Source organism: Ranitomeya variabilis, chromosome 6 (assembly GCF_051348905.1).
Source record: "Ranitomeya variabilis isolate aRanVar5 chromosome 6, aRanVar5.hap1, whole genome shotgun sequence".
In the NCBI taxonomy this organism is placed as follows: Eukaryota; Metazoa; Chordata; class Amphibia; order Anura; family Dendrobatidae; genus Ranitomeya; species Ranitomeya variabilis.
The window spans coordinates 556869469-556891875 of record NC_135237.1 but is presented as its reverse complement, the minus strand read 5'-3'; the positions used below and the strand labels follow the sequence as shown (position 1 = coordinate 556891875).

The 22407-nt window shown below is 41.3% G+C and overlaps 1 protein-coding gene across 1 annotated transcript in view; it reads left to right on the top strand.

The window, feature by feature from the left end:
- Window positions 1–22407, top strand: part of COL22A1 (collagen type XXII alpha 1 chain) — a 528277-nt gene that overhangs the window by 47957 nt on the left and 457913 nt on the right. The window contains exon 4 of the mRNA XM_077271275.1: window positions 10127–10693. Coding sequence (XP_077127390.1) covers window positions 10127–10693 — 567 coding nt within the window. The remainder of the gene's footprint in view (window positions 1–10126; window positions 10694–22407) is intronic.

Sequence of the window (22407 nt, the reverse complement as noted above, 5' to 3'; positions counted from 1 at the left end):
GCTTTATTCAGTTGAGGACAACACCAGGCAGGGGCAGACATTCACCTTTAGTAGGCCGGAACAGCCAATTTTTTAAAAAAACAGCAGTTAGTAAGAGGCAGAAGGTAGAAGCTCAGCTTTATTCAGTTGAGGACAACACCAGGCAGGGGCAGACAGACACCTTTAGTAGGCCGGAACAGCCAATTGCATTTTTAAAAATGGTAATTTGGAACAGAAGGTAGAAGCTCAGCTTTATTCAGTTGAGGACAACACCAGGCAGGGGCAGACATTCACCTTTAGTAGGCCGGAACAGCCAATTGCATTTTTAAAAATGGTAATTTGGAACAGAAGGTAGAAGCTCAGCTTTATTCAGTTGAGGACAACACCAGGCAGGGGCAGACATTCACCTTTAGTAGGCCGGAACAGCCAATTTTTTAAAAAAACAGCAGTTAGTAAGAGGCAGAAGGTAGAAGCTCAGCTTTATTCAGTTGAGGACAACACCAGGCAGGGGCAGACAGACACCTTTAGTAGGCCGGAACAGCCAATTGCATTTTTAAAAATGGTAATTTGGAACTGAAGGTTGAAGCTCAGCTTTATTCAGTTGAGGACAACACCAGGCAGGGGCAGACAGACACCTTTAGTAGGCCGGAACAGCCAATTTTTTAAAAAAACAGCAGTTAATAAGAGGCAGAAGGTAGAAGCTCAGCTTTATTCAGTTGCAGCTTCTTGGCAATAATATAAAGAAGACGCGACAGGACAACACTCGGTGGATGCCATATCTGTGTTTTCAATGGAAAAAAACCTTTCAGTTAACTACTTGCAGGAGCAAGTTTTTGTAGCTGGTGGACAATTTTTTTTAAAAAAAGCAGTTAATAAGAGGCAGAAGGTAGAAGCTCAGCTTTATTCAGTTGCAGCTTCTTGGCAATAATATAAAGAAGACGTGACAGGACAACACTCGGTGGATGCCATATCTGTGTTTTCAATGGAAAAAAACCTTTCAGTTAACTACTTGCAGGAGCAAGTTTTTGTAGCTGGTGGACAATTTTTGTACTGTACCAGTTTTTTGTTGTATGTGTTTTTGTTTTTAATGTTAAAATGTCTGCATTTGATATCTCTCCAGTATTTTCTTTTTTATAAGCAAAATACTGCAGTTTTACATCGGTTACATGGATACACAGGCAGCTTGGTGGTGAGTGGAGGAGTATTTAAAGTAGGGACCGCAGACAGGCTATCAAAGGCCTAAAATAACAAACAATAGGCTCATGGCAGCTTTACAGCGGTTACATGGATACACGGGCAGGCAGCTTGGTGGTGAGTGGAGGAGTATTTAAAGTAGGGACCGCAGACAGGCTATCAAAGGCCTAAAATAACAAACAATAGGCTCATGGCAGCTTTACAGCGGTTACATGGATACACAGGCAGCTTGGTGGTGAGTGGAGGAGTATTTAAAGTAGGGACCGCAGACAGGCTATCAAAGGCCTAAAATAAACAATAGGCTCATGGCAGTTTTACAGCGGTTACATGGATACACGAGCAGGCAGCTGGTGATGAGTGGAGGAGTATTTAAAGTAGGGACCGCAGACAGGCTATCAAAGGCCTAAAATAACAAACAATAGGCTCATGGCAGCTTTACAGCGGTTACATGGATACACAGGCAGCTTGGTGGTGAGTGGAGGAGTAGTGCAAGGAGTGTCTGTCCCAGTACTCCCAAAATATAAATAGATGTTAATGTCTCGCAAAACAACCAAAACAAAAAAAAAGGTGGCATACTTAGGTACAGGGGTGGGCTCATCTACTGAGTTTCTGACATAGTAATTTGGCAGTAACTATTTAATGGTGCCAATATAGGACACAGACACAGACTACTTTAAGTTGCATCATAGATGTCTACAAATTTGTATTGTCAGTGCCAGACATTGAATGATGTAAGCGAATAGACTAAAGATTGGTGGAGCTGTGCGACATAATTTTGCACGTGGTAGAGCACATTTTGAGCTGGGGTAGGGGGGAACTCTCTTGAGGCCGGCGGGACCGCCCCAGGGCCCCTCATGTTACAACGGTGTGTCTGACGTTGGGTGCGCACCACCACCGCCAGAGACACTACATTGTACTATGAGGGACCCAGTAGCAATGCCGTCAACCAAAAGCGAGCACACCCACCTCTTCAGACAAACAGCAGTCTCACGGGTGCTTGCGCCAAGTCGCGATACCACGGCCCCGTGTGGGGAGTTTTGCCATTTAGGGAGGTGTAAACATGTCGTATGCTGTACAATCAGCTGCAGCAAATTAGACATTAGAAAAGTAATTCACAGGCAAGAGCTTTTCATAGGAAAGCTAGGTGTCGGCCGGGCAAGGTGGGGCAAAAGATTTCGAAATCCAGTTGTGGTTCATTTTAATGAATGTTAGATCGTCAACATTTTGGGTAGCCAGACGAGTCCTTTTTTCGGTTAATATTGAACCTGCAGCACTGAATACTCTTTCTGATAGGACACTTGCTGCCGGGCAAGCAAGCTCCTGCAATGCATATTCTGCCAATTCTGGCCAGGTGTCTAATTTGGAGGCCCAGTAATCAAATGGGAATGACGGTTGAGGGAGAACATCGATAAGGGATGAAAAATAGTTAGTAACCATACTGGACAAATGTTGTCTCCTGTCACTTTCAATTGATGCAGCAGTACCTGTCCTGTCTGCGGTCATAGCAAAATCACTCCACAACCTGGTCAGAAAACCCCTCTGTCCAACGCCACTTCTGATGTGTGCACCCCTAACACTCCTAGTCTGCTGCCCCCTGGAGCTCGTGTGAGAACGATCACGTGCGCTGTGTGCTGGGAATGCCTGAAGCAAACGGTCAACAAGAGTTGATTGTTTGGTTGCTAATATTAGTTCCAAGTTCTCATGTGGCATAATATTTTGCAATTTGCCTTTATAGCATGGATCAAGGAGGCAGGCCAACCAGTAATCGTCATCGTTCATCATTTTCGTAATGCGTGTGTCCCTTTTTAGGATACGTAAGGCATAATCCGCCATGTGGGCCAAAGTTCCAGTTGTCAAATCTCCGGTTGTGATTGGTTGAGGGGCAGTTGCAGGCAAATCTACGTCACTTGTGTCCCTCAAAAAACCAGAACCCGGCCGTGACACGCAACCAATTTCCTGTGCCCCCGGGAAAGGTTCGGCATTAAAAATATACTCATCCCCATCATCCTCCTCGTCCTCCACCTCCTCTTCGCCCGCTACCTCGTCCTGTACACTGCCCTGACCAGACAATGGCTGACTGTCATCAAGGCTTTCCTCTTCCTCTGGTGCAGACGCCTGCTCCTTTATGTGCGTCAAACTTTGCATCAGCAGACGCATTAGGGGGATGCTCATGCTTATTACGGCGTTGTCTGCACTAACCAGCCGTGTGCATTCCTCAAAACACTGAAGGACTTGACACATGTCTTGTATCTTAGACCACTGCACACCTGACAACTCCATGTCTGCCATCCTACTGCCTGCCCGTGTATCCTCCCACAAATAAATAACAGCACGCCTCTGTTCGCACAGTCTCTGAAGCATGTGCAGTGTTGAGTTCCACCTTGTTGCAACGTCTATGATTAGGCGATGCTGGGGAAGGTTCAAAGACCGCTGATAGGTCTGCATACGGCTGGCGTGTACAGGCGAACGTCGGATATGTGAGCAAAGTGCACGCACTTTGAGGAGCAGGTCGGAGAACCCAGGATAAGTTTTCAATAAGCACTGCACCACCAGGTTTAAGGTGTGAGCCAGGCAAGGAATGTGTTTCAGTTGGGAAAGGGAGATGGCAGCCATGAAATTCCTTCCGTTATCACTCACTACCTTGCCTGCCTCAAGATCTACTGTGCCCAGCCACGACTGCGTTTCTTGTTGCAAGAACTCGGATAGAACTTCCGCGGTGTGTCTGTTGTCGCCCAAACACTTCATAGCCAATACAGCCTGCTGACGCTTGGCAGTAGCTGGCCCATAATGGGACAACTGGTGTGCAACAGTGTCATCTGCCGATGGAGTGGTTGGCAGACTGCGTTCTGTGGAAGAGCTGTAGCTTCTGCAGGAGGACGAGGAGGAGGAGGAGGGGGTGCGAACGCCTACAGCCAACTGTTTCCTAGACCGTGGGCTAGGCACAACTGTCCCTAAATTGATGTCGCCTGTGGACCCTGCATCCACCACATTCACCCAGTGTGCCGTGATGGACACATAACGTCCCTGGCCATGCCTACTGGTCCATGCATCTGTAGTCAGGTGCACCTTTGTACTCACAGATTGCCTAAGTGCATGGACGATGCGCTGTTTAACATGCTGGTGCAGGGCTGGGATGGCTTTTCTGGAAAAAAAGTGTCGACTGGGTAGCTCGTATCGTGGTTCAGCGTACTCCATCAGGGCTTTGAAAGCTTCGCTTTCAACTAACCGGTAGGGCATCATCTCTAACGAGATTAGTCTAGCTATGTGGGCGTTAAAACCCTGTGTACGCGGATGCGAGGATAAGTACTTCCTTTTTCTAACCAGAGTCTCATGTAGGGTGAGCTGGACTGGAGAGCTGGAGATCGTGGAACTTTCGGGTGTGCCGGTGTACATGGCAGACTGAGAGACGGTTGGAGACGGTATTGTTTCCGCCGGTGCCCTAGATGCAATATTTCCTCCTACAAAACTGGTGGTTCCCTGACCCTGACTGCTTTTGGCTGGCAAAGAAACCTGCACAGATACTGCCGGTGGTGCGGAAAATGGTGGCCTTACAGTGACGGAAGGGATGTTGCGTTGCTGACTAGCTTCATTGGCCGAGGGTGCTACAACCTTAAGGGACGTTTGGTAGTTAGTCCAGGCTTGAAAATGCATGGTGGTTAAGTGTCTATGCATGCAACTAGTATTTAGACTTTTCAGATTCTGACCTCTGCTTAAGCTAGTTGAACATTTTTGACAGATGACTTTGCGCTGATCAGTTGGATGTTGTTTAAAAAAATGCCAGACTGCACTCTTCCTAGACTCGGATCCCTTTTCAGGGATTGCAGACTGAGCTTTAACCGGATGGCCACGCTGTCCTCCAACAGGTTTTGGCTTTGACACGCGTTTTGGGCCAGATACGGGCCCGGCAGATGGAACCTGTTGCGATGTTGATGCCTGCTGCGGCCCCTCCTCCACCTCCGCTTCTGAACTACTGCCGCCTGCACCCTGTTCCCCCAATGGCTGCCAATCGGGGTCAATAACTGGGTCATCTATTACCTCCTCTTCGAGCTCGTGTGCAACTTCGTCTGTGTCACTGTGTCGGTCGGTGGTATAGCGTTCGTGGCGGGGCAACATAGTCTCATCAGGGTCTGATTGTGGATCTGTACCCTGAGAGGGCAATGTGGTGGTCTGAGTCAAAGGAGCAGCATAGTACTCTGGCTGTGGCTGTGCATCAGTGCACTCCATGTCAGAATCTACTTGTAATGGGCATGGCCTGTTAAATGTTTCACTTTCTAAGCCAGGGACGGTATGTGTAAAGAGCTCCATGGAGTGACCCGTTGTGTCGCCTGCTGCATCCTTCTCTCTTGTTGTAGTTTTTGCTGAGGAGGACAAGGAAGCGACTTGTCCCTGACCGTGAACATCCACAAGCGACGCGCTGCTTTTACATTTACCAGTTTCGGAAGAGGAGGCAAAAGAGCTAGAGGCTGAGTCTGCAATGTAAGCCAAAACTTGCTGTTGCTGCTCCGCCTTTAAAAGCGGTTTTCCTACTCCCAGAAAAGAGAGCGTTCGAGGCCTTGTGTAGCCTGACGACGAAACTGGCTCCACAGCTCCAGACTTAGGTGGAATATTTTTATCCCCACGACCACCTGATGCTCCACTACCACTACCATCATTACCAGCTGACAATGAACGCCCACGACGACCTCTTGCACCAGACTTCCTCATTGTTTTAAAATCTTAACCAAAGTAACTTTATTTGTTGCTGTCAAACAACTTACACGGTGAGCTATAACTTCAGTATGATTTCAATATCCCTTAACAGGTTGGTGAGACCACAAGGAAAATCAGGCACAATGTTACACACTCTGTTTTCTGTGGCACAAAATCACAGAGATGACACACACGCAGGACTGTCACTCAAGCACTAATGTCAATATTAATCTCCCACCTAATTTATTTATTTTTTTTTCTCAGGGAGACTTTAGAAACCAAATAATATTAAAAAAACCAAAAAAATAAATAGGCTTTCTATGGCCCACTGAATGAGAGAGAGAGGTGGCACACCCAGGAGTCAAGACTGGCACACAAGCTGAAAGGGCAATATTACTCTCCCACTGTTTTTTTATTTATTTATTTTTTTTTCAGGGAGACTTTAGAAACCAAATAATAAGAAAAAAAAATAAATAAATAAATAGGCTTTCTATAGCCCACTGAATGAGAGATAGCACACACAGCAGTGGCACACAAGCCCTGACTGAGGCCAATATTTTTCTACCACTGATTGATGTAGTGTTTTTGTGTTGAGGTAGAATTTAGAACACAAATCACGGAAAAAATAAATAGGCTTTCTATGGCCCACTCAGTGAGAGATGGCACACACAGGGATGGCACTGTAGCAGAAATGCCAATCTTAATCTCCCACAAAAAAAAAAAAAAAAAAAAAAAAACAGGGACTGTCCTACAATTACTATCTCCCTGCAGTAATCTAAGCCAGGTATGGCAGGCAGCAATAGGAGTGGACTGATGCACAAATTAAATAAAAAGTGTGGACAAACAAAAAAGATGGCTGTGCAGAAAGGAACAAGAGGATATGTGCTTTGAAAAAAGCAGTTGGTTTCCACAGTGGCGTACACACAGCAATACAGCTATCACGGAGCCTTCTAGGGCAGCCCAATGAGCTACAGCGCTGAGGAAAAAAAAAAAAAAAATAGCTTCCACTGTTCCTGCACACCGAAGGTGGTGTTGGACAGTGGAAATCGCTACAGCACAAGCGGTTTGGTGGTTAGTGGACCCTGCCTAACGCTCTCCCTGCTTCTGACGAAGCGGCAGCAACCTCTCCCTAAGCTCAGATCAGCAGCAGTAAGATGGCGGTCGGCGGGAACGCCCCTTTATAGCCCCTGTGACGCCGCAGACAGCAAGCCAATCACTGCCATGCCCTTCTCTAAGATGGTGGGGACCAGGATCTATGTCATCACGCTGCCCACACTCTGCGTTCACCTTCATTGGCTGAGAAATGGCGCTTTTCGCGTCATTGAAACGCGACTTTGGCGCGAAAGTCGCGTACCGCATGGCCGACAAGCACAGGGGTCGGATCGGGTTTCATGAGACGCCGACTTAGCCAAAAGTCGGCGACTTTTGAAAATGATCGACCCGTTTCGCTCAACCCTAGTGAGGATCTCTAGCCCTATATACCGGCCACTCACTGATTCCAGGATTGTAGACACCTGTGATGCTAGCTAGTGAACACACCTTCAATTAAAATGTCCCTTTTGTCACATTATTTTCAGGGGTGCCATCATTTCTGTCCATGCTGATTTCATGAGTTTCATTTATTTATTTTTTTTAAATTCTGTGGAAGCATAGCTGAAAAGCAATGTCTGACTTTTATTTGTTCATTTTCATAGATCTTTATTTATTATTACTTTTGTCAGATTTAAATTATTTATGTGACCATTGTGGGTTTTTTCTGTCATTAAACGAGGGGTACCAACAATTTTGACCACTTGTGTATATATTTATGTCTTTACACATCGCTTCTTGATGTGAATCTCAAATATTCTCAATTGGATTCAGGTCTGGGGAACATGAGGGTAAGACAATGGCACTAACGTAAGCTCTGATATCAACTCTGATGATTTCATCCTGGCCAGTCAGTGACCATTGATATCAAATGGAGTGTTATACCTAATCCAAGGAAGCCTCGCTCTTCAGATCATCGCTGTCCCACCACCAAACTGTCCATGCTTGGATGATGGTGAAGGTAGCAAAAGGTTCAACATGGTGTCTCCAGACTTTGTCATATCCCGAGTCATTGCTTTTGTCTTTAAAGAGAATATGATACCAATGGTGGACCTGATCCAGCAGAGTGCACCATTGGTCTGCAAGATGTTAGGCTGTGAGATCAAGTCCTTCTCCATTGGACCTTCATGGAGTCTAGTTCTAACAGTTCAGTAAGAATCATGCACAGAAGTAGCCGTTTGAGGGCTGACATTGCTCCTTTCTTCCCACCTTGCACAAAGGAGCAGATCATGGTCCTGCTGTGGGGTTGATGCCCTTCTGCGGCCCTGTCCTGCTCTCCTTGTATAATGGCCTACGTCCTGGTATCTGCTCCATGCTCTGGAGACTGTCCGGGGAGGCATAATAAACCCTCCTATGGTGGCACCATGGACATGCCATCTAGAGGAACCGGATGGACTGCCTGCCCTACCTTAATGGCTGCAGGTACAGCCCTATCCTGCCAGTAGTTACAAGGACACTAGCTTAACTAGAGAAGATTCAATCAGGAAGGAGTAGAGAGGAATTGTCTGTGGCCACCATTCCCTTTTCGTTGATCTTCTTGCTGTTTCTCCTCAGTTGTCACTTTCACCAAACCCGGTGACGATTCACAATCTCTTCCTTATTACACAGACTGACATTACTGAAGAATTAGTAACTTGTGGTTATACTGAAACGTGCAAATGTTCAAAGAAGTTTCATTCAGACCTTGAGCTTTAGTCCCCAATCGGGAAGTAGGGGAGAAGGAACACCCAAGGAACTTTCCTATGTACACAAACGTCGTACTCCCCCATCCACTGCTAATCTAATAACGTGGGAGTCTTATAGGACGTTACCTCGTTTTCTCAGAGGTCAGTGGAGATCTGACATCCACCAGTCGCCTTTTCAATCATTTTTCTTTAAAGAGAAGGAAACAAAAGAGGCAGAAGAACAAAAACGTACTGAGATGGGGGGGACATGGGAGAGAGATTCCCTAAAGAGATGCAAAGTGGATGCATTGTATTGACTGCATAGCAAGGGGTTTGCTAGGGTAAAAATGTTATATAAATCATATCTTCTGTGATTTGGACAAATATTTACAATAGTACAACTGATAATAAATCCGGAATGGAAAAATAAAATTATAATTTTATATAATATAATAGTAATAATAATAATAATAATATTTGTTTCCCATTGCCCCTTTATTACTCTCATTTTTTAGTTCGATGCTATAATATACCATATTTTTAAACGTGCATAAATTAACAATAAGAAATTAAGAATAAAATAAAATCATTAATGATGATCAGAACATCTCAGGTGGAATCGCAATTTTTTTTTTTATTTCTTATATATAATTTATGCATTTTTTCAGTTTTTTTAGTGCTGAATGCTGTATATATTTTTCCTGAGACAGTTCCTTTCAAAGCTTTTCTATCTCACCCGGCTTTGATGAAGAAAAATAAAAAAAAATGCAGGAGGCCAAAAATGTTCTTGGTCAAAATTTTCTACATAATTGAGTTTTATTAAGTAGAGCTAGGTATCAACTTTATTTACTCAAGATATCAATTAATAAAGAAAAATAACATTTTCATAACTTTTTTTTTTTTCATTTATTTTTTATCTAACTGTTGGAGAGTTTAACAGCCCTTTCTTTTTTTTCTTATAATATCCAAATATTATTTTAAATTAGATCATAAAAAATATTTTTTTTATTCACTTTTCACTTTTTAAAAAAATAATTTTACAAATTCACATTGAAATAAAGTGTTTAGCTTTTTTTTCTTTCATAAAAAAGTTTCCCTTACAAAAAACAAAAAAAACATGGTACATCTTCTCCAATCCCCACCGATCCTGTTCCAGTGCTGCCCGAGCCCTCCGAGGTCTCTATTTCCTGCTGAGACAGGTCAGTTCTCCGGCCACTGATTGTCTTTGTGGGCATTTCCTAAGAAGATACAGGAATCAGCAAATAGTTGGTTTTTGAGGGTAAGCATTACTTTTTTTGTTTGTTTTTCGTTCCACTCAAATATTTTTTTTTAAAAAGCAATTGACTGGACATTCCCTTTAAGAATGGTTTTCCAAAGTCTTTCAATCTTTTTAGTATGTAATGTTCAGTGGTTCAGAGGTTTGGGGTTTTACATTCAGAATTTGTTAAAAACAAAATTTTATTTAGCATTCGGGTATATTTTATAATTATTTTTTCCCATTGATTTCATAGGTTGTAAGAATGTCCATTACGATTTGGTCTTCATCTTGGACACATCCTCCAGTGTAGGCAAGGAAGACTTTGAAAAAGTCCGTCAATGGGTCTCAAACTTGGTGGATACTTTTGAGATTGAACCAGATAAGACAAGAGTGGGGGTTGTAAGGTACAGTGGAAAAACATACACGGAATTCGACCTGGGGAGATTTCAGACTCGTGATGACGTAAAAGAAGCTGCCAGGAACATTAAGTACTACGGAGGAAACACCAATACGGGAGATGCTATTAGATTCATCACAACATACAGTTTTTCTGAGGAGGCTGGCGGAAGACCCAGAGAACGAGCCATTAAAAAAGTTGCCATCTTGTTGACCGATGGAAGAAGTCAAGACCTGGTATTGGAGCCAGCGACGGCCGCTCATAAAGCTGGAATTAGGATTTTTGCTGTAGGTGTTGGGGAAGCTCTCAGAGAAGAGCTAGAAGAGATTGCATCGGAACCCAAGTCAGCTCATGTCTTCCATGTCTCTGACTACAACGCCATCGACAAAATCCGAGGGATATTGAGAAGAAGACTTTGTGAAAGTAGGTGACTCATTTTTCATCCTTTCGTTTCCAACAGATGAAATGTTGTTTTATTGCAGTGTTATCTGATGCAACAATCGTGACATTTTTTGTTTTACATTTATTGTTTTTTTTTTATATGACCATTGATACAGCTCATTAATGAAAGGATTAAGCTTCTTTTAATAGGTGCACATGGGAGATTTATTGACTATAATTATCAGTGATCACATCTAATTATCCCCGAACAAATATTAACCAAGTCCAATTTGTCTTTGGCCACAAACACGTACATTATAAGGCTAATGGGACCATTAATGATCCCTCCAATCCTGAATTAAAGGCAACTATGATGTTCTCCTGATTTAACTCAAACAGATGATGACAAGGGAAAGAAGAATAAGGCATGTTGAATTCCAATATTTGAACTAAGTAGGAACATCAGCTCCTGAAGTGCTGCCTGGCAGTATCCTACTCCCTTTCCATTGCTAATACTTGTACATGCATGCTCGACTAGGCCAGGGGTGCATGCCTGTAGGGGTTTCAAAACAGATAACTGTCATCCAAATGAGCATTAGGCCGATTGTTATCTGAGCTGTTTAGGCACCTTTAGACAAGTAAAGGATTAAGTTATCAGTGACCACTAATGAGTCGCACCAAGTAAGTGATGCAATAGAGACTCATTGACAACCTCATCTTCTAAACCCTGCTCTATTGTGCCCCTAGATGCGAAGTTGTGATAGATGTAGATCATTATATGTTGATTCAGATTTTTTTTTAACGGCCTTCAACTCAATCTCGAGCCACGGTGCCTTGATGGATGAACAATGTACAGGAAGATCGATCTTGTGCAAGCCAACATAGGTCCACCAGGGTCTTCTCTGCATATGTCTAGATAGTATTGAGCCATGAGGTTGCAGGTGTTCCTCATCACCTTGTTCCTCCTTTTCTTCTAACCATGATGTTCTTCCCCAGTGATTGCTCTCTACACATGATGTGTCCAAAGTAGGCAAGGCTTAGTTTGGTGATCCTTGCTTCGAGTGACATGTCTGGCTTGACTTGTTCCAAAATTGATTTGCATGTTCTTCTTGCCATCCATGGTATTGATAACATCCTCCTCCAGATCCACATTTCAAAGGCGTCCATTCTGTTTATGTCTTGTCTCTTTATTGTCCAGATTTTGCATTTCTATGATTCATGACTGCAGTCTCCGATAAGTATTAGGAGAAAGTAATTGAAGCCTGCAGACCATCTTCTAATCAAGTTGGCCCCTCTGCCCTTCCAAGACAGATGACGTAGGGAGAGAAGAATAAAAATTTGTTGAATTTCAATGCCAATCTTTTTCTTGCAATGGACGAGCCACACTAGCACCAATCCGGTAGTTATCTGGGGACCTTATAAAGGGCTGACAGGACAACTGGTTGTCATCTCATGTTGGGTTCATTGTTGGTATCAGTATGGGGTAACAATGTCTATAGTTTGTCAAAGATTTTTGGAAATTTTTTAGATTTTAGCATTTCATTTTTCGCATTTCAAATCATTTAGGCAAATGTGGTTCTGTTAAATCAGTTTTGCTCGTGCTATGTATTGTACATTTATCAAGAACTCATAGGAACATGTGTGGTCATCTCAGCTGTTGAAAATGCATTTATCCTTAAAGGGTGTCAGATTGTTTGTTCCAACTTGACCCGACTAATCCTACTGGGATGGTCGGAGGTCAGAGCCTCATGGTCAGAGGTCGGAGGGTCATTGTGCATCAATATGACCTTCATTTATTGGAAATTCAAAAAGAAGGTCATAGAACATGACCTCTGCATGTAAAAGTAGATTCACTGACAATAAGAAAAAACAAAATGTATTATATTAGGTCAAATCAGTATTTTTTTATACTAATTACACAAATGATGTACTTATGAATATATCTACTGTATATGAATCAGATTAACCCTCTGAACATGAATATGGATCTCAGAACTTTTCTGTATGAGCCGAGTGGCTTTTTTAACACTACTCTATAAAATATAATAATGTATGCATGTGAAATAAAAATATATGTATATATTCTACAAACAATATTTCATTGCATCAATAATTAAGGAGACAAAATCTGATCTGAGCTTCTGAAGTTGGTGAAGCACCGAAGTGATTCTATTCCTCCAGCTTAGGACAATGAAGGAGCTTTTCAAGTATATAATTCAGAGAGGCCATCATGAGCGATCAAGGAAAACATCCACAGACTCGGCTGCGTCCTGGCATGTTTAGAAAAAATACAACCAGACAAATTATCGCGTTAGTGAGACACTTAGTAAAATCCCTCTGGTAACATTTACAATGTACAGTGACTGAACAACTTCTTTTTATTCAAAACTAATCATGTGGTTGGAGCTTTGAAAATTAAATACACTATATCAAATAAAACATCAAAGCTGCAAATTATTTATGAAAATATTATTTCTATAAAACTGCCTGCGATATAAAGTAATAGAATTACTATAATACTGCCCCAATATACAGGGATATAACTACTATAATATAATACAGTTAATATAACTACTATGATTCTGCCCCTATGTACAATAATATAACTACTATAATACTGCTCCTATGTACAAGAATATAACTACTATAATACTGTCCCTATGTACAAGAATATAACTACTATAATACTGCCCCCTATGTACAGGAATATAACTACTATAATACTGCTCCTATGTACAAGAATATAACTACTATAATACTGCCCCTATGTACAAGAATATAACTACTATAATACTGCTCCTATGTACAAGAATATAACTACTATAATACTGCTCCTATGTACAAGAATATAACTACTATAATACTGCTCCTATGTACAAGAATATAACTACTATAATACTGCCCCCTATGTACAAGAATATAACTACTATAATACTGCCCCATGTACAAGAATATAACTACTATAATACTGCCCCTATGTACAAGAATATAACTACTATAATACTGCCCCTATGTACAGGAATATAACTACTATAATACTGCTCCTATGTACAAGAATATAACTACTATAATACTGCTCCTATGTACAAGAATATAACTACTATAATACTGCTCCTATGTACAAGAATATAACTACTATAATACTGTCCCTATGTACAAGAATATAACTACTATAATACTGCCCCCTATGTACAGGAATATAACTACTATAATACTGCTCCTATGTACAAGAATATAACTACTATAATACTGTCCCTATGTACAAGAATATAACTACTATAATACTGCCCCCTATGTACAAGAATATAACTACTATAATACTGCCCCCTATATACAAGAATATAACTACTATAATACTGCCTCTATGTACAAGAATATAACTTCTATAATACTGCTCCTATGTACAAGAATATAACTACTATAATACTGCCCCTATGTACAAGAATATAACTACTATAATACTGCCCCTATGTACAATAATATAACTACTATAATACTGACCCGATGTACATGAATATAACTACTTTAATACTGCCCCTATGTGCAAGAATATAACTATTATAATACTGCTCCTATGTACAAGAATATAACTACTATAATACTGCCCCTATGTACAAGAATATAACTACTATAATACTGCCCCCTATGTACAAGAATATAACTACTATAATACTGTCCCCTATGTAGAAGAATATAACTACTATAATACTGCCCCCTATGTACAAGAATATAACTACTATAATACTGCCCCCTATGTAGAAGAATATAACTACTATAATACTGCCCCCTATGTACAAGAATATAACTACTATAATACTGCCCCTATGTACAAGAATATAACTACTATAATACTGCTCATATATACAAGAATATAACTACTATAATACTGCCCCTATGTACAAGAATATAACTACTATAATACTGCCCCTATGTACAAGAATATAACTACTATAATACTGCCCCTATATACAGAAAATAACTACTATAATACTGCCACTATGTACAAGAGTATAACTACTATAACACTATCAATTATTTCTAGTACAATACAAAGTTCACTTAGTTTTGATATATCGTCTCCTCATTATAAATAAATCTCTCTGTAGGATGTAATCTTTACTATTTCACTGCTCCTTGTATTAAATATCACTTAGTAATATTTCACACTTGCCTTCATGGCAGTTCAGTCATAAATCCTGTCAGGATTTGAGATAGGTAATGGTAATGGGTGCAAGCAGGTGAAGAACTCATTGGATTTTACACCCCCTCGACCTTTAGAAAATCCAACATTTTAGTAAGAGAAAATTGTTATGTATATTTGTTTTTAATCTCTTCTAGACTTTGCCATTGCAATGTCTGATGTATTGCTAACTGCTGTCTATTTCCCTTACAATAATTTGAGACACATTATATCTCCGAACTTTTTGGATAGTGAACGCCACATATAATAATTGCACATCTAGGCAGTGACACACTAAGAAATGTAGCTAGGTCTGGGTTATAATATGGATGATACGTCACGATAATGAGGATCTATATCAGTAAAGATGTTTGAACAACAAAACATGCTATACTAATCACTGACTGGGTGGATCAGGGAAATACAGTAAATATAGTATATCTCGACTTCACCAAAGCATTTTCTAAAGTATCTCATACTATATTGAAAAAATGACCAACTGTGGGTTTGACAAGGATTCGGTTAGGTGGATTCATAATGACTGGCTCAATGATATTACGCAAAGACTGGTAATAAATAGGTGCACATCCATTTGGAAGAGTGTTTCAAGTGTTGTACCACAAGGCTCTGTCCTGGCCCAATTGATCTTCGACATTTTTATAAATGACCTAGATAAGACGATGCAAAGCTAGGAGGGATAGCTAACACTAGAGAAGACAGAGAAAGGATTCAGAAGGATCTAGATAAGCTTTCTTTCTTTCTTTATTTTTTTTTTATATATAGCGCTAACATATTCCGCAGCGCTTTACAGTTTTTGCCCACATTATCATCTCTGTCCCCGATGGGGCTCACAACCTAAATTCCCTTTCGGTATAAATTCCCATTCAGTATGTCTTTGGAATGTGGGAGGAAACCGGAGAACCCGGAGGAAACCCACGCAAACACGGTGAGAACATACAAACTCCTTGGTGGGATTTGAACCCAGGACTCCAGTGCTGCAAGGCTGCAGTGCTAACCACTGAGCCACCGTGCTGCCTGATGAACAATGGGCAGCGACTAATAGAATTGTATTTAACAGGGAGAAATGCAAGATTCTACATCTAGGCAAGAAAAATGAAAATTACATCTATAGAATGGGAGGAATAGAACTAAGCAACAGCACATGTGAAAAAGACTTGGGTATACTAATAGATCACAGACTGAACATGAGTCAACAGTGTGATGCAGCAGCAAAAAAAGACAAACACAGTTCTAGAATGTATTAAGAGAAGCATAGAGTATAGATCACATGAAGTCATTATTCCCCTCTACTCCTCTTTGCTCACACCTCATCTGGAATACTGTGTCCAATTCTGGGCACCACATTTTAAAAAAGACATTGAAAAATTGGAGCAAGTTCAGAGAAAAGCTACCTACTAGGATAGTGAGTGGACTGCAAAGTATGTCCTACGAGGAACAATTAAAGGATCTGGGAATGTTTAGCTTGCAAAAGCGAAGGCTAAGAGGAGACTTAATAGTGGTCTACAAATATCTGAAGGGATGTCACATTGTAGAAGGATCATCATTTTTATCAATTGCACATGGAAACATGAGAAGCAATGGAATGAAACTGAAAGGGACAAGAAGATGCAGATTAGATATTAGAAAAAACTTTTTGGAAGTGATGGTGATCAATGAATGTAACAGGCTGCCACGAGAGATGGTGAGTTCTCCTTCAATGGAAGTCTTCAAACAGAGGCTGGACAGACATCTGTCTGAAATGGTTTAGTGAATCCTGCATTGAGCAGGGGGTTGGACACGATGACCCTGGAGGTCTCTTTCATTTCTAACATTCTATGATTCAGTGATTCTATCTGTTAGTTTTTGTGACGTGTCATTAGCATAAATTACCTGCCACTAGGCTTCTGGTCTGCCAGAGACCTCAAATGCCACCATCTCTCCTGTGCTAATTGTTGTCATTCTGGCTGTCCCCCCAGGAGCTTAATCACAAATCATTCATACTCCTCTTGGGGAAGGAGAGGGCTGGGGGATGAAGAAAGTTGATGTATTGGCAGTGTGGAAGGATAGAGGGAGAGGGCAAGAGAGGGAGACACTATATTTTACAGTTCTATGTAGAATATAAGTCTGGGGTAAATGGAATGTGGTGGGTGTGGGGAAAGCAGTGAATCTTACACAACATGACGTTGCATAGGTTTTGTGGAGGGGAAGGTTAGCAAGAGTGTAGTTAGGGTCTCCAAGAAGAATGCAAAGTCAGTAGGTGGTCACAGATGATGCTCTCAAAGAATATCGGAAGTTGATTGGACCTACCCACTCTGGTTTTCTTTTGGGGAACATCTCGTGCCCTCCAGTGACCTTCCTACATCTGATGTTATATTTATAACCCAAAATGCTTCTTTTGGTCACATCATGTGAAGCAAATATTTTACTCTTGATGTGGTATTCATTTTGGACCCAAGAAAGAATCTCTAAAATACTGAAGTGTATTTTGTGCCTATTGGTGTGCAGTTCCTCTAACTTTCTATAAATTCCAGATGGTTATATGAGCAATGTGCTATATATATAGATATATATATATACAGGGTGGGCCATTTATATGGATACACGGGGGTTGGCCATATATAAAGTTGGTTCCAAAATGGCCGACTACAAAATGGCCACCATGGTCACCACCCATCTTGAAAAGTTTTCCCCCTCCCACAAAACTATACTTAAGTGCCACAAACAGGAAGTTGATATGACCAACCATTCCCATTTTATTTAGGTGCATCCATCTACATGGCCCACCCAGGTTAATCCCCATATATGGCCCACCCTGTACATATAGCTCCACTGGAATGGGCAACCTGCCCATGGTCAGTGACTCTCTGGAGGGCAATGGGGAGAAAGCAGTAATTTGTCATGCAATGCTCCATTGGAAATTAAATCTGCAAATTGGGGCAGCCCGGTGGCTCGGTGGTTAGCACTGCAGCCTTGCAGCGCTAGAGTCCTGGGTTCAAACCCCACCAAGGACAACATCTGCAAAGAGTTTGTATGTTTTCTCCGTGTTTGCGTGGGTTTCCTCCGGGTTGTCCGGTTTCCTCCCACATTTCAAAGACATACTGATAGGGAATTTAGATTGTGAACCCCAATGGGGACAGCGACGATAATGTGTGCAACCTGTAAAGCGCTGCGGAATATGGTAGCGCTATATAAAAATAAAGATTATTTATTTATAAATTGTCTCTTCAGAGAGAAAAAGGGCTAGAACTCTACAGCGCCGCCTGTTGGAAGCAGCAATTCTACAAATCACTACAGACCCTTTGACGAGCCTTGACGAGGGGCAATACCCCAAAACACTGTGTTTGCACTTTGCACTGAAGAGGGGTAAATAACCAAAAACACCGCATCTGCAAATTGAGATTCTGATGTGGCTTGTATCCTAAGTCATAATACAAGACTTGTTAAAGGGCTGATAGTGACTTGTAGAATCGCGGCTTCCAACAGGCGGCTTTGTAAAGTTCTAGTCCTCTTCCTTTCTGACCAGGTAATTTGCATGGCGACTAAACCTCCTAACATTGGCATGCCAGGGCCGGTATGTCACACTCCAGAAAGAATCAATAAATGCTGCTGGAGAAAAGAGCGCAATAGGGTCTTATCCGAGATACAGTTGATTAGGAAGATCAGATTCTACTCACCAATTTGAGCCGAAAGACAGGCTCATAGATATATCCTGCTGCATCAGATCCACCGGTCTACTCGTGACCAACCAGAGATAAAAAACGGGGGTAAAACGTGGATTTAAACTGCGCTGCTGAATGATTCAAGGTCCAACTATGTAGCCATTAAATCGTGGATTTATTCAACGCATTTCAAAGTACAATACTTCTTCATCAAGTCTTGTGCTTTGGCCGGTGGCGCCATCTTGTTAGAAAAAAATTTCCACCTCCAAGATGGCGCTGCCGGCGCCTCCACAGTAGCATCTATTGGATCTACTATGAAAGTGTGGCTGGCGCCATTTTCAAACGGATTTTTTTTTTTAAATATTAGGAGAATGTCAAAGAAATTAATTCTACACACAGTACATATGCGATCATTCTGCAGTGCAGGAGCCATGGCTGCCATCTGCCTGCAGAAGGGGATTTTTTTCAAGGCCGCCCTGGAACGCGAGCATATCATTATCTCAAAAATGAAAATAAAGATTACACAACAACCACAAGACAGATTTCATCACCAGGTATCATTGTAATCAGTATAACGGCACCGACCTGACACTGTCTGTAGGTTACTGTGCACAATCCTGCTGACAGGCTCCCTTTAAATGATAACTCTGCGTTCATCACCTTTTCCTCTTTGCTATTAAATGATTTCAGTTTGCGGAGTCTTCCCCATACAGTATGGTCTCATCATGGAGCTTTGTTATCTACAACATACCATTAATATCCATAGCTATTAATGGTTTTACAAGTCGTCAGATCCAGACTGTAGATCTGTTCACTTTATTTTGGAAGGCACCGCCGTGTCCCGGCTCTTGGCTTCTATTCCTGCACACTCTATCGGGTTACCGGCGGCTCATTGGGGCGAGATGCCTGTTATTTCTGGCTGCAGAATACCAGCGATGTCTATCGAAGTATTATAGGGAACATTGCTGAGATGCAAACAGCTCTGTTTTACCTAGGAAATGCAAAGTCAAAAATAACTAAAGAGATTAAAATGGACATAAATTTGGGGGGCATCTAAGGGTACATATGGCTGTGTGATCAAAACTATTGGTGCTAGATTATAATAAATCTACAAGAGGTTTAGTTTTTCTTTTTAACGGCCTTTTAAGGGATCCTCTATTTTGGACAATCCATTTATTTTAAGTCACCATTGCTCCATTCACTTCCATGAAACAACTAGAGATAGCTACCCCAATGTGTAAAAATATTCCTGCAATAATATGAATTGGATCTAAAAGTTCATCTATAATGTCAAGACAATGTCATCATGTATCAGCATACATTACAGTCTTTTTCATACTTTACAGACTTTCAACATGTTACAAGTGCCGTTATAGCAACAAGCAATGCACGAGAAGTTTAGGGGGCCATTCCGCCTTTCTCACACTTAGAAGTGAAGGAATTCTTTCTTTAATTCTTTAATTTTCATCATGACCTGATTGATTTGTTCTTGATCCTTTTAGTATTTGTGTTGACACACACTTATTTTATTTTAAAAGTCTAGTGCTTTTTGCAACAAAGGGGTACCGCAATGGGGGCACCTTGCGCGCCCTCATATGCAAATTTCTTTCTATGTGTCCAATATATGCATTGGAATAAGTGTCCTGGGTGCTCCAGTTGCTTACATAGTGACAACATTACACAAACCCCTGTTCAGAATGTGGTTCAAAAGTTACAGATCTAGCAAAGGTTACCTTGACTGAGTTAATGCAACGCTTGTATTTTTCAGTATAAAAAGTGTAATTTCCCACCTAATTTAACATCAGTCAAGTTTAATTCATTTTGAGAGATTATGAATTCCTGGGCAATCCCTTATTAATGGTCCTTACTTCATGGACCACTCTGATTTCAGTGCCGTATAATTCGCTGATTACCTGAACAGTGTTGTGAGATTGGCTGCAGCCTTCACATTTCCATACACACTGTTTCTTTAGTCGATCACGTGACATTGCTCATGGGGAGACACAGGACTGGGATCAGAGGAGCAGAGAGAAGTAAGTACACATTTTCTTATGGGAGGTAAGTATACTTTTTTATATATTTTTGCTGCACCAGGGGGTTCATTAACACTTGAACAACACTTTTTAATCCTCTTTTGTGAAATAAGTGTCCGTGACAAATTATCAAGATGGTGCATTATGATGAGTCATTGTAACCTTTGAAACATCTGTAACTCACCTATTTCTCATTATGTTACATTGCTATTATGGTTTTGAAGTGTGAAACTAAACTATAGTATCTAGAGGAAGAAGGGAAAAAATACAAACTGCTTTCAGATGTGGCCCTATATAGGACTAATGGTCACTTTTGAAGGGTGAACAAATCGGAAGACCATGGCCACCGCACCACAACTCTACAAACCTCCTCCTACATGTTAACATCCATGGCTCCTTTTCTGAATAGTGGGCATATGCCAGAAGTCAATGATGTTGTTGTGCTGTGCCTACTAATCAGAATAGGCAGCTGAGATACCAGCATGTAAGAGAAGGTTCACAGAACTCTGGTCCATTGACCACAGACTACCAACATGGTCAGTTGACCAGCATCCTGCCCATCTTTTTGTTGATTTGGACCTCTATTGGTACTGGGCAACACTACCACAACCCTAACCATTTGCAGAAGAAGGAGTCTTGTGGGGTATGTACCCTATCTGCTGGGGTAAGCAAACCAAACACTCTTTCTGTATCAGGGAAAAAGGCAAATGTTTGCTTTGGGTGAAGAAAAGTCTAGGTAAGAGAAAACCTCTGAAGTCCTTACTTTCCAAAAACTGAAGAAGTGAGGTGTTTAACTCTACTAGCCACCTAATATAATTATACAGTATATAACATTTCCACCATGGCTTCAGCTTCTAGCTCCTGCCAACCCACAGCAAACCATTGTCCCGCACCTCCATTATCTCTACAACTGTTGTCAAATTCCCAAAACCCAGCGATTAAGAGTTTGACCCTCGAAAATCTCCTTCGCATCAGAGTCAGGCAGCTCCCGGCCCCACGCCAACTGTCCAATTACCAACACTTCATACTCCATTGATATTCAGTCTATAGTGCAGATTGGATAATCCGTAGATAAGTGTGTAAGTGCTCAGGCAGGTTATCAGTCCAGACACAGATTACACAGGGGGACAAGGCCAATATCAAAAAAATCCAAATAATAAGTGTCCAGATAATGGCTGAGAAATATGACGGTGTTTCCAGCCATCAGAGTTGAGTGGGTTTCAGAGACACTTAAGCTGGAGGGTTGGTGGAACCAGTGTTAAAACATTGAACTATATTAATGGTTTTGGAGCTTTGATTAATTAAAGGAAACTTGTCAAGCAATTAATGCTGCCCAATCTGTGGACAGCACAAATCAGATCCTGGATGCCCGATCGTAGCCAGATACATTATTCTCCGAAATGAGAACTTGGAGCCAGGTTAAAAGTGTCCAGTTTTACTCTTATTTTATTCCTGTTGCCTCCCTGAGTATTTTTCTTTTTTCTTTTTTACAATCCGTCATACGGTTCCAGAGAAGTGGGCCTTTGTTTTTAGCGAGAATTTTTAATGGTTTTTACTGGATACAGGATCCTCAGGGGCATGTCTTTAAGCTGCTCTGTATTATTACCCTGTAAGCCACACTCCCTTGTAAACACCATAAAAACTAGCCCTAAATAAAATGGCCCCTATCTCGGGAACTGTATGGAGGATTTTGTAAAAACAGCAGAATAATCAGAGGTGTAGTGGGAAAATAATAATAATTAAAAAGGGAATCTGTCACCAGGTTTTGCTATGTAATTTGACATTAACATGGTGCAGGGATAGAGACTCAGATTCCGGCAATGTGTCACTCAGTTTACGGGGTGCAGCAGTTGTGATAGAATCACAGTTTTCTCCGCTGTAGAA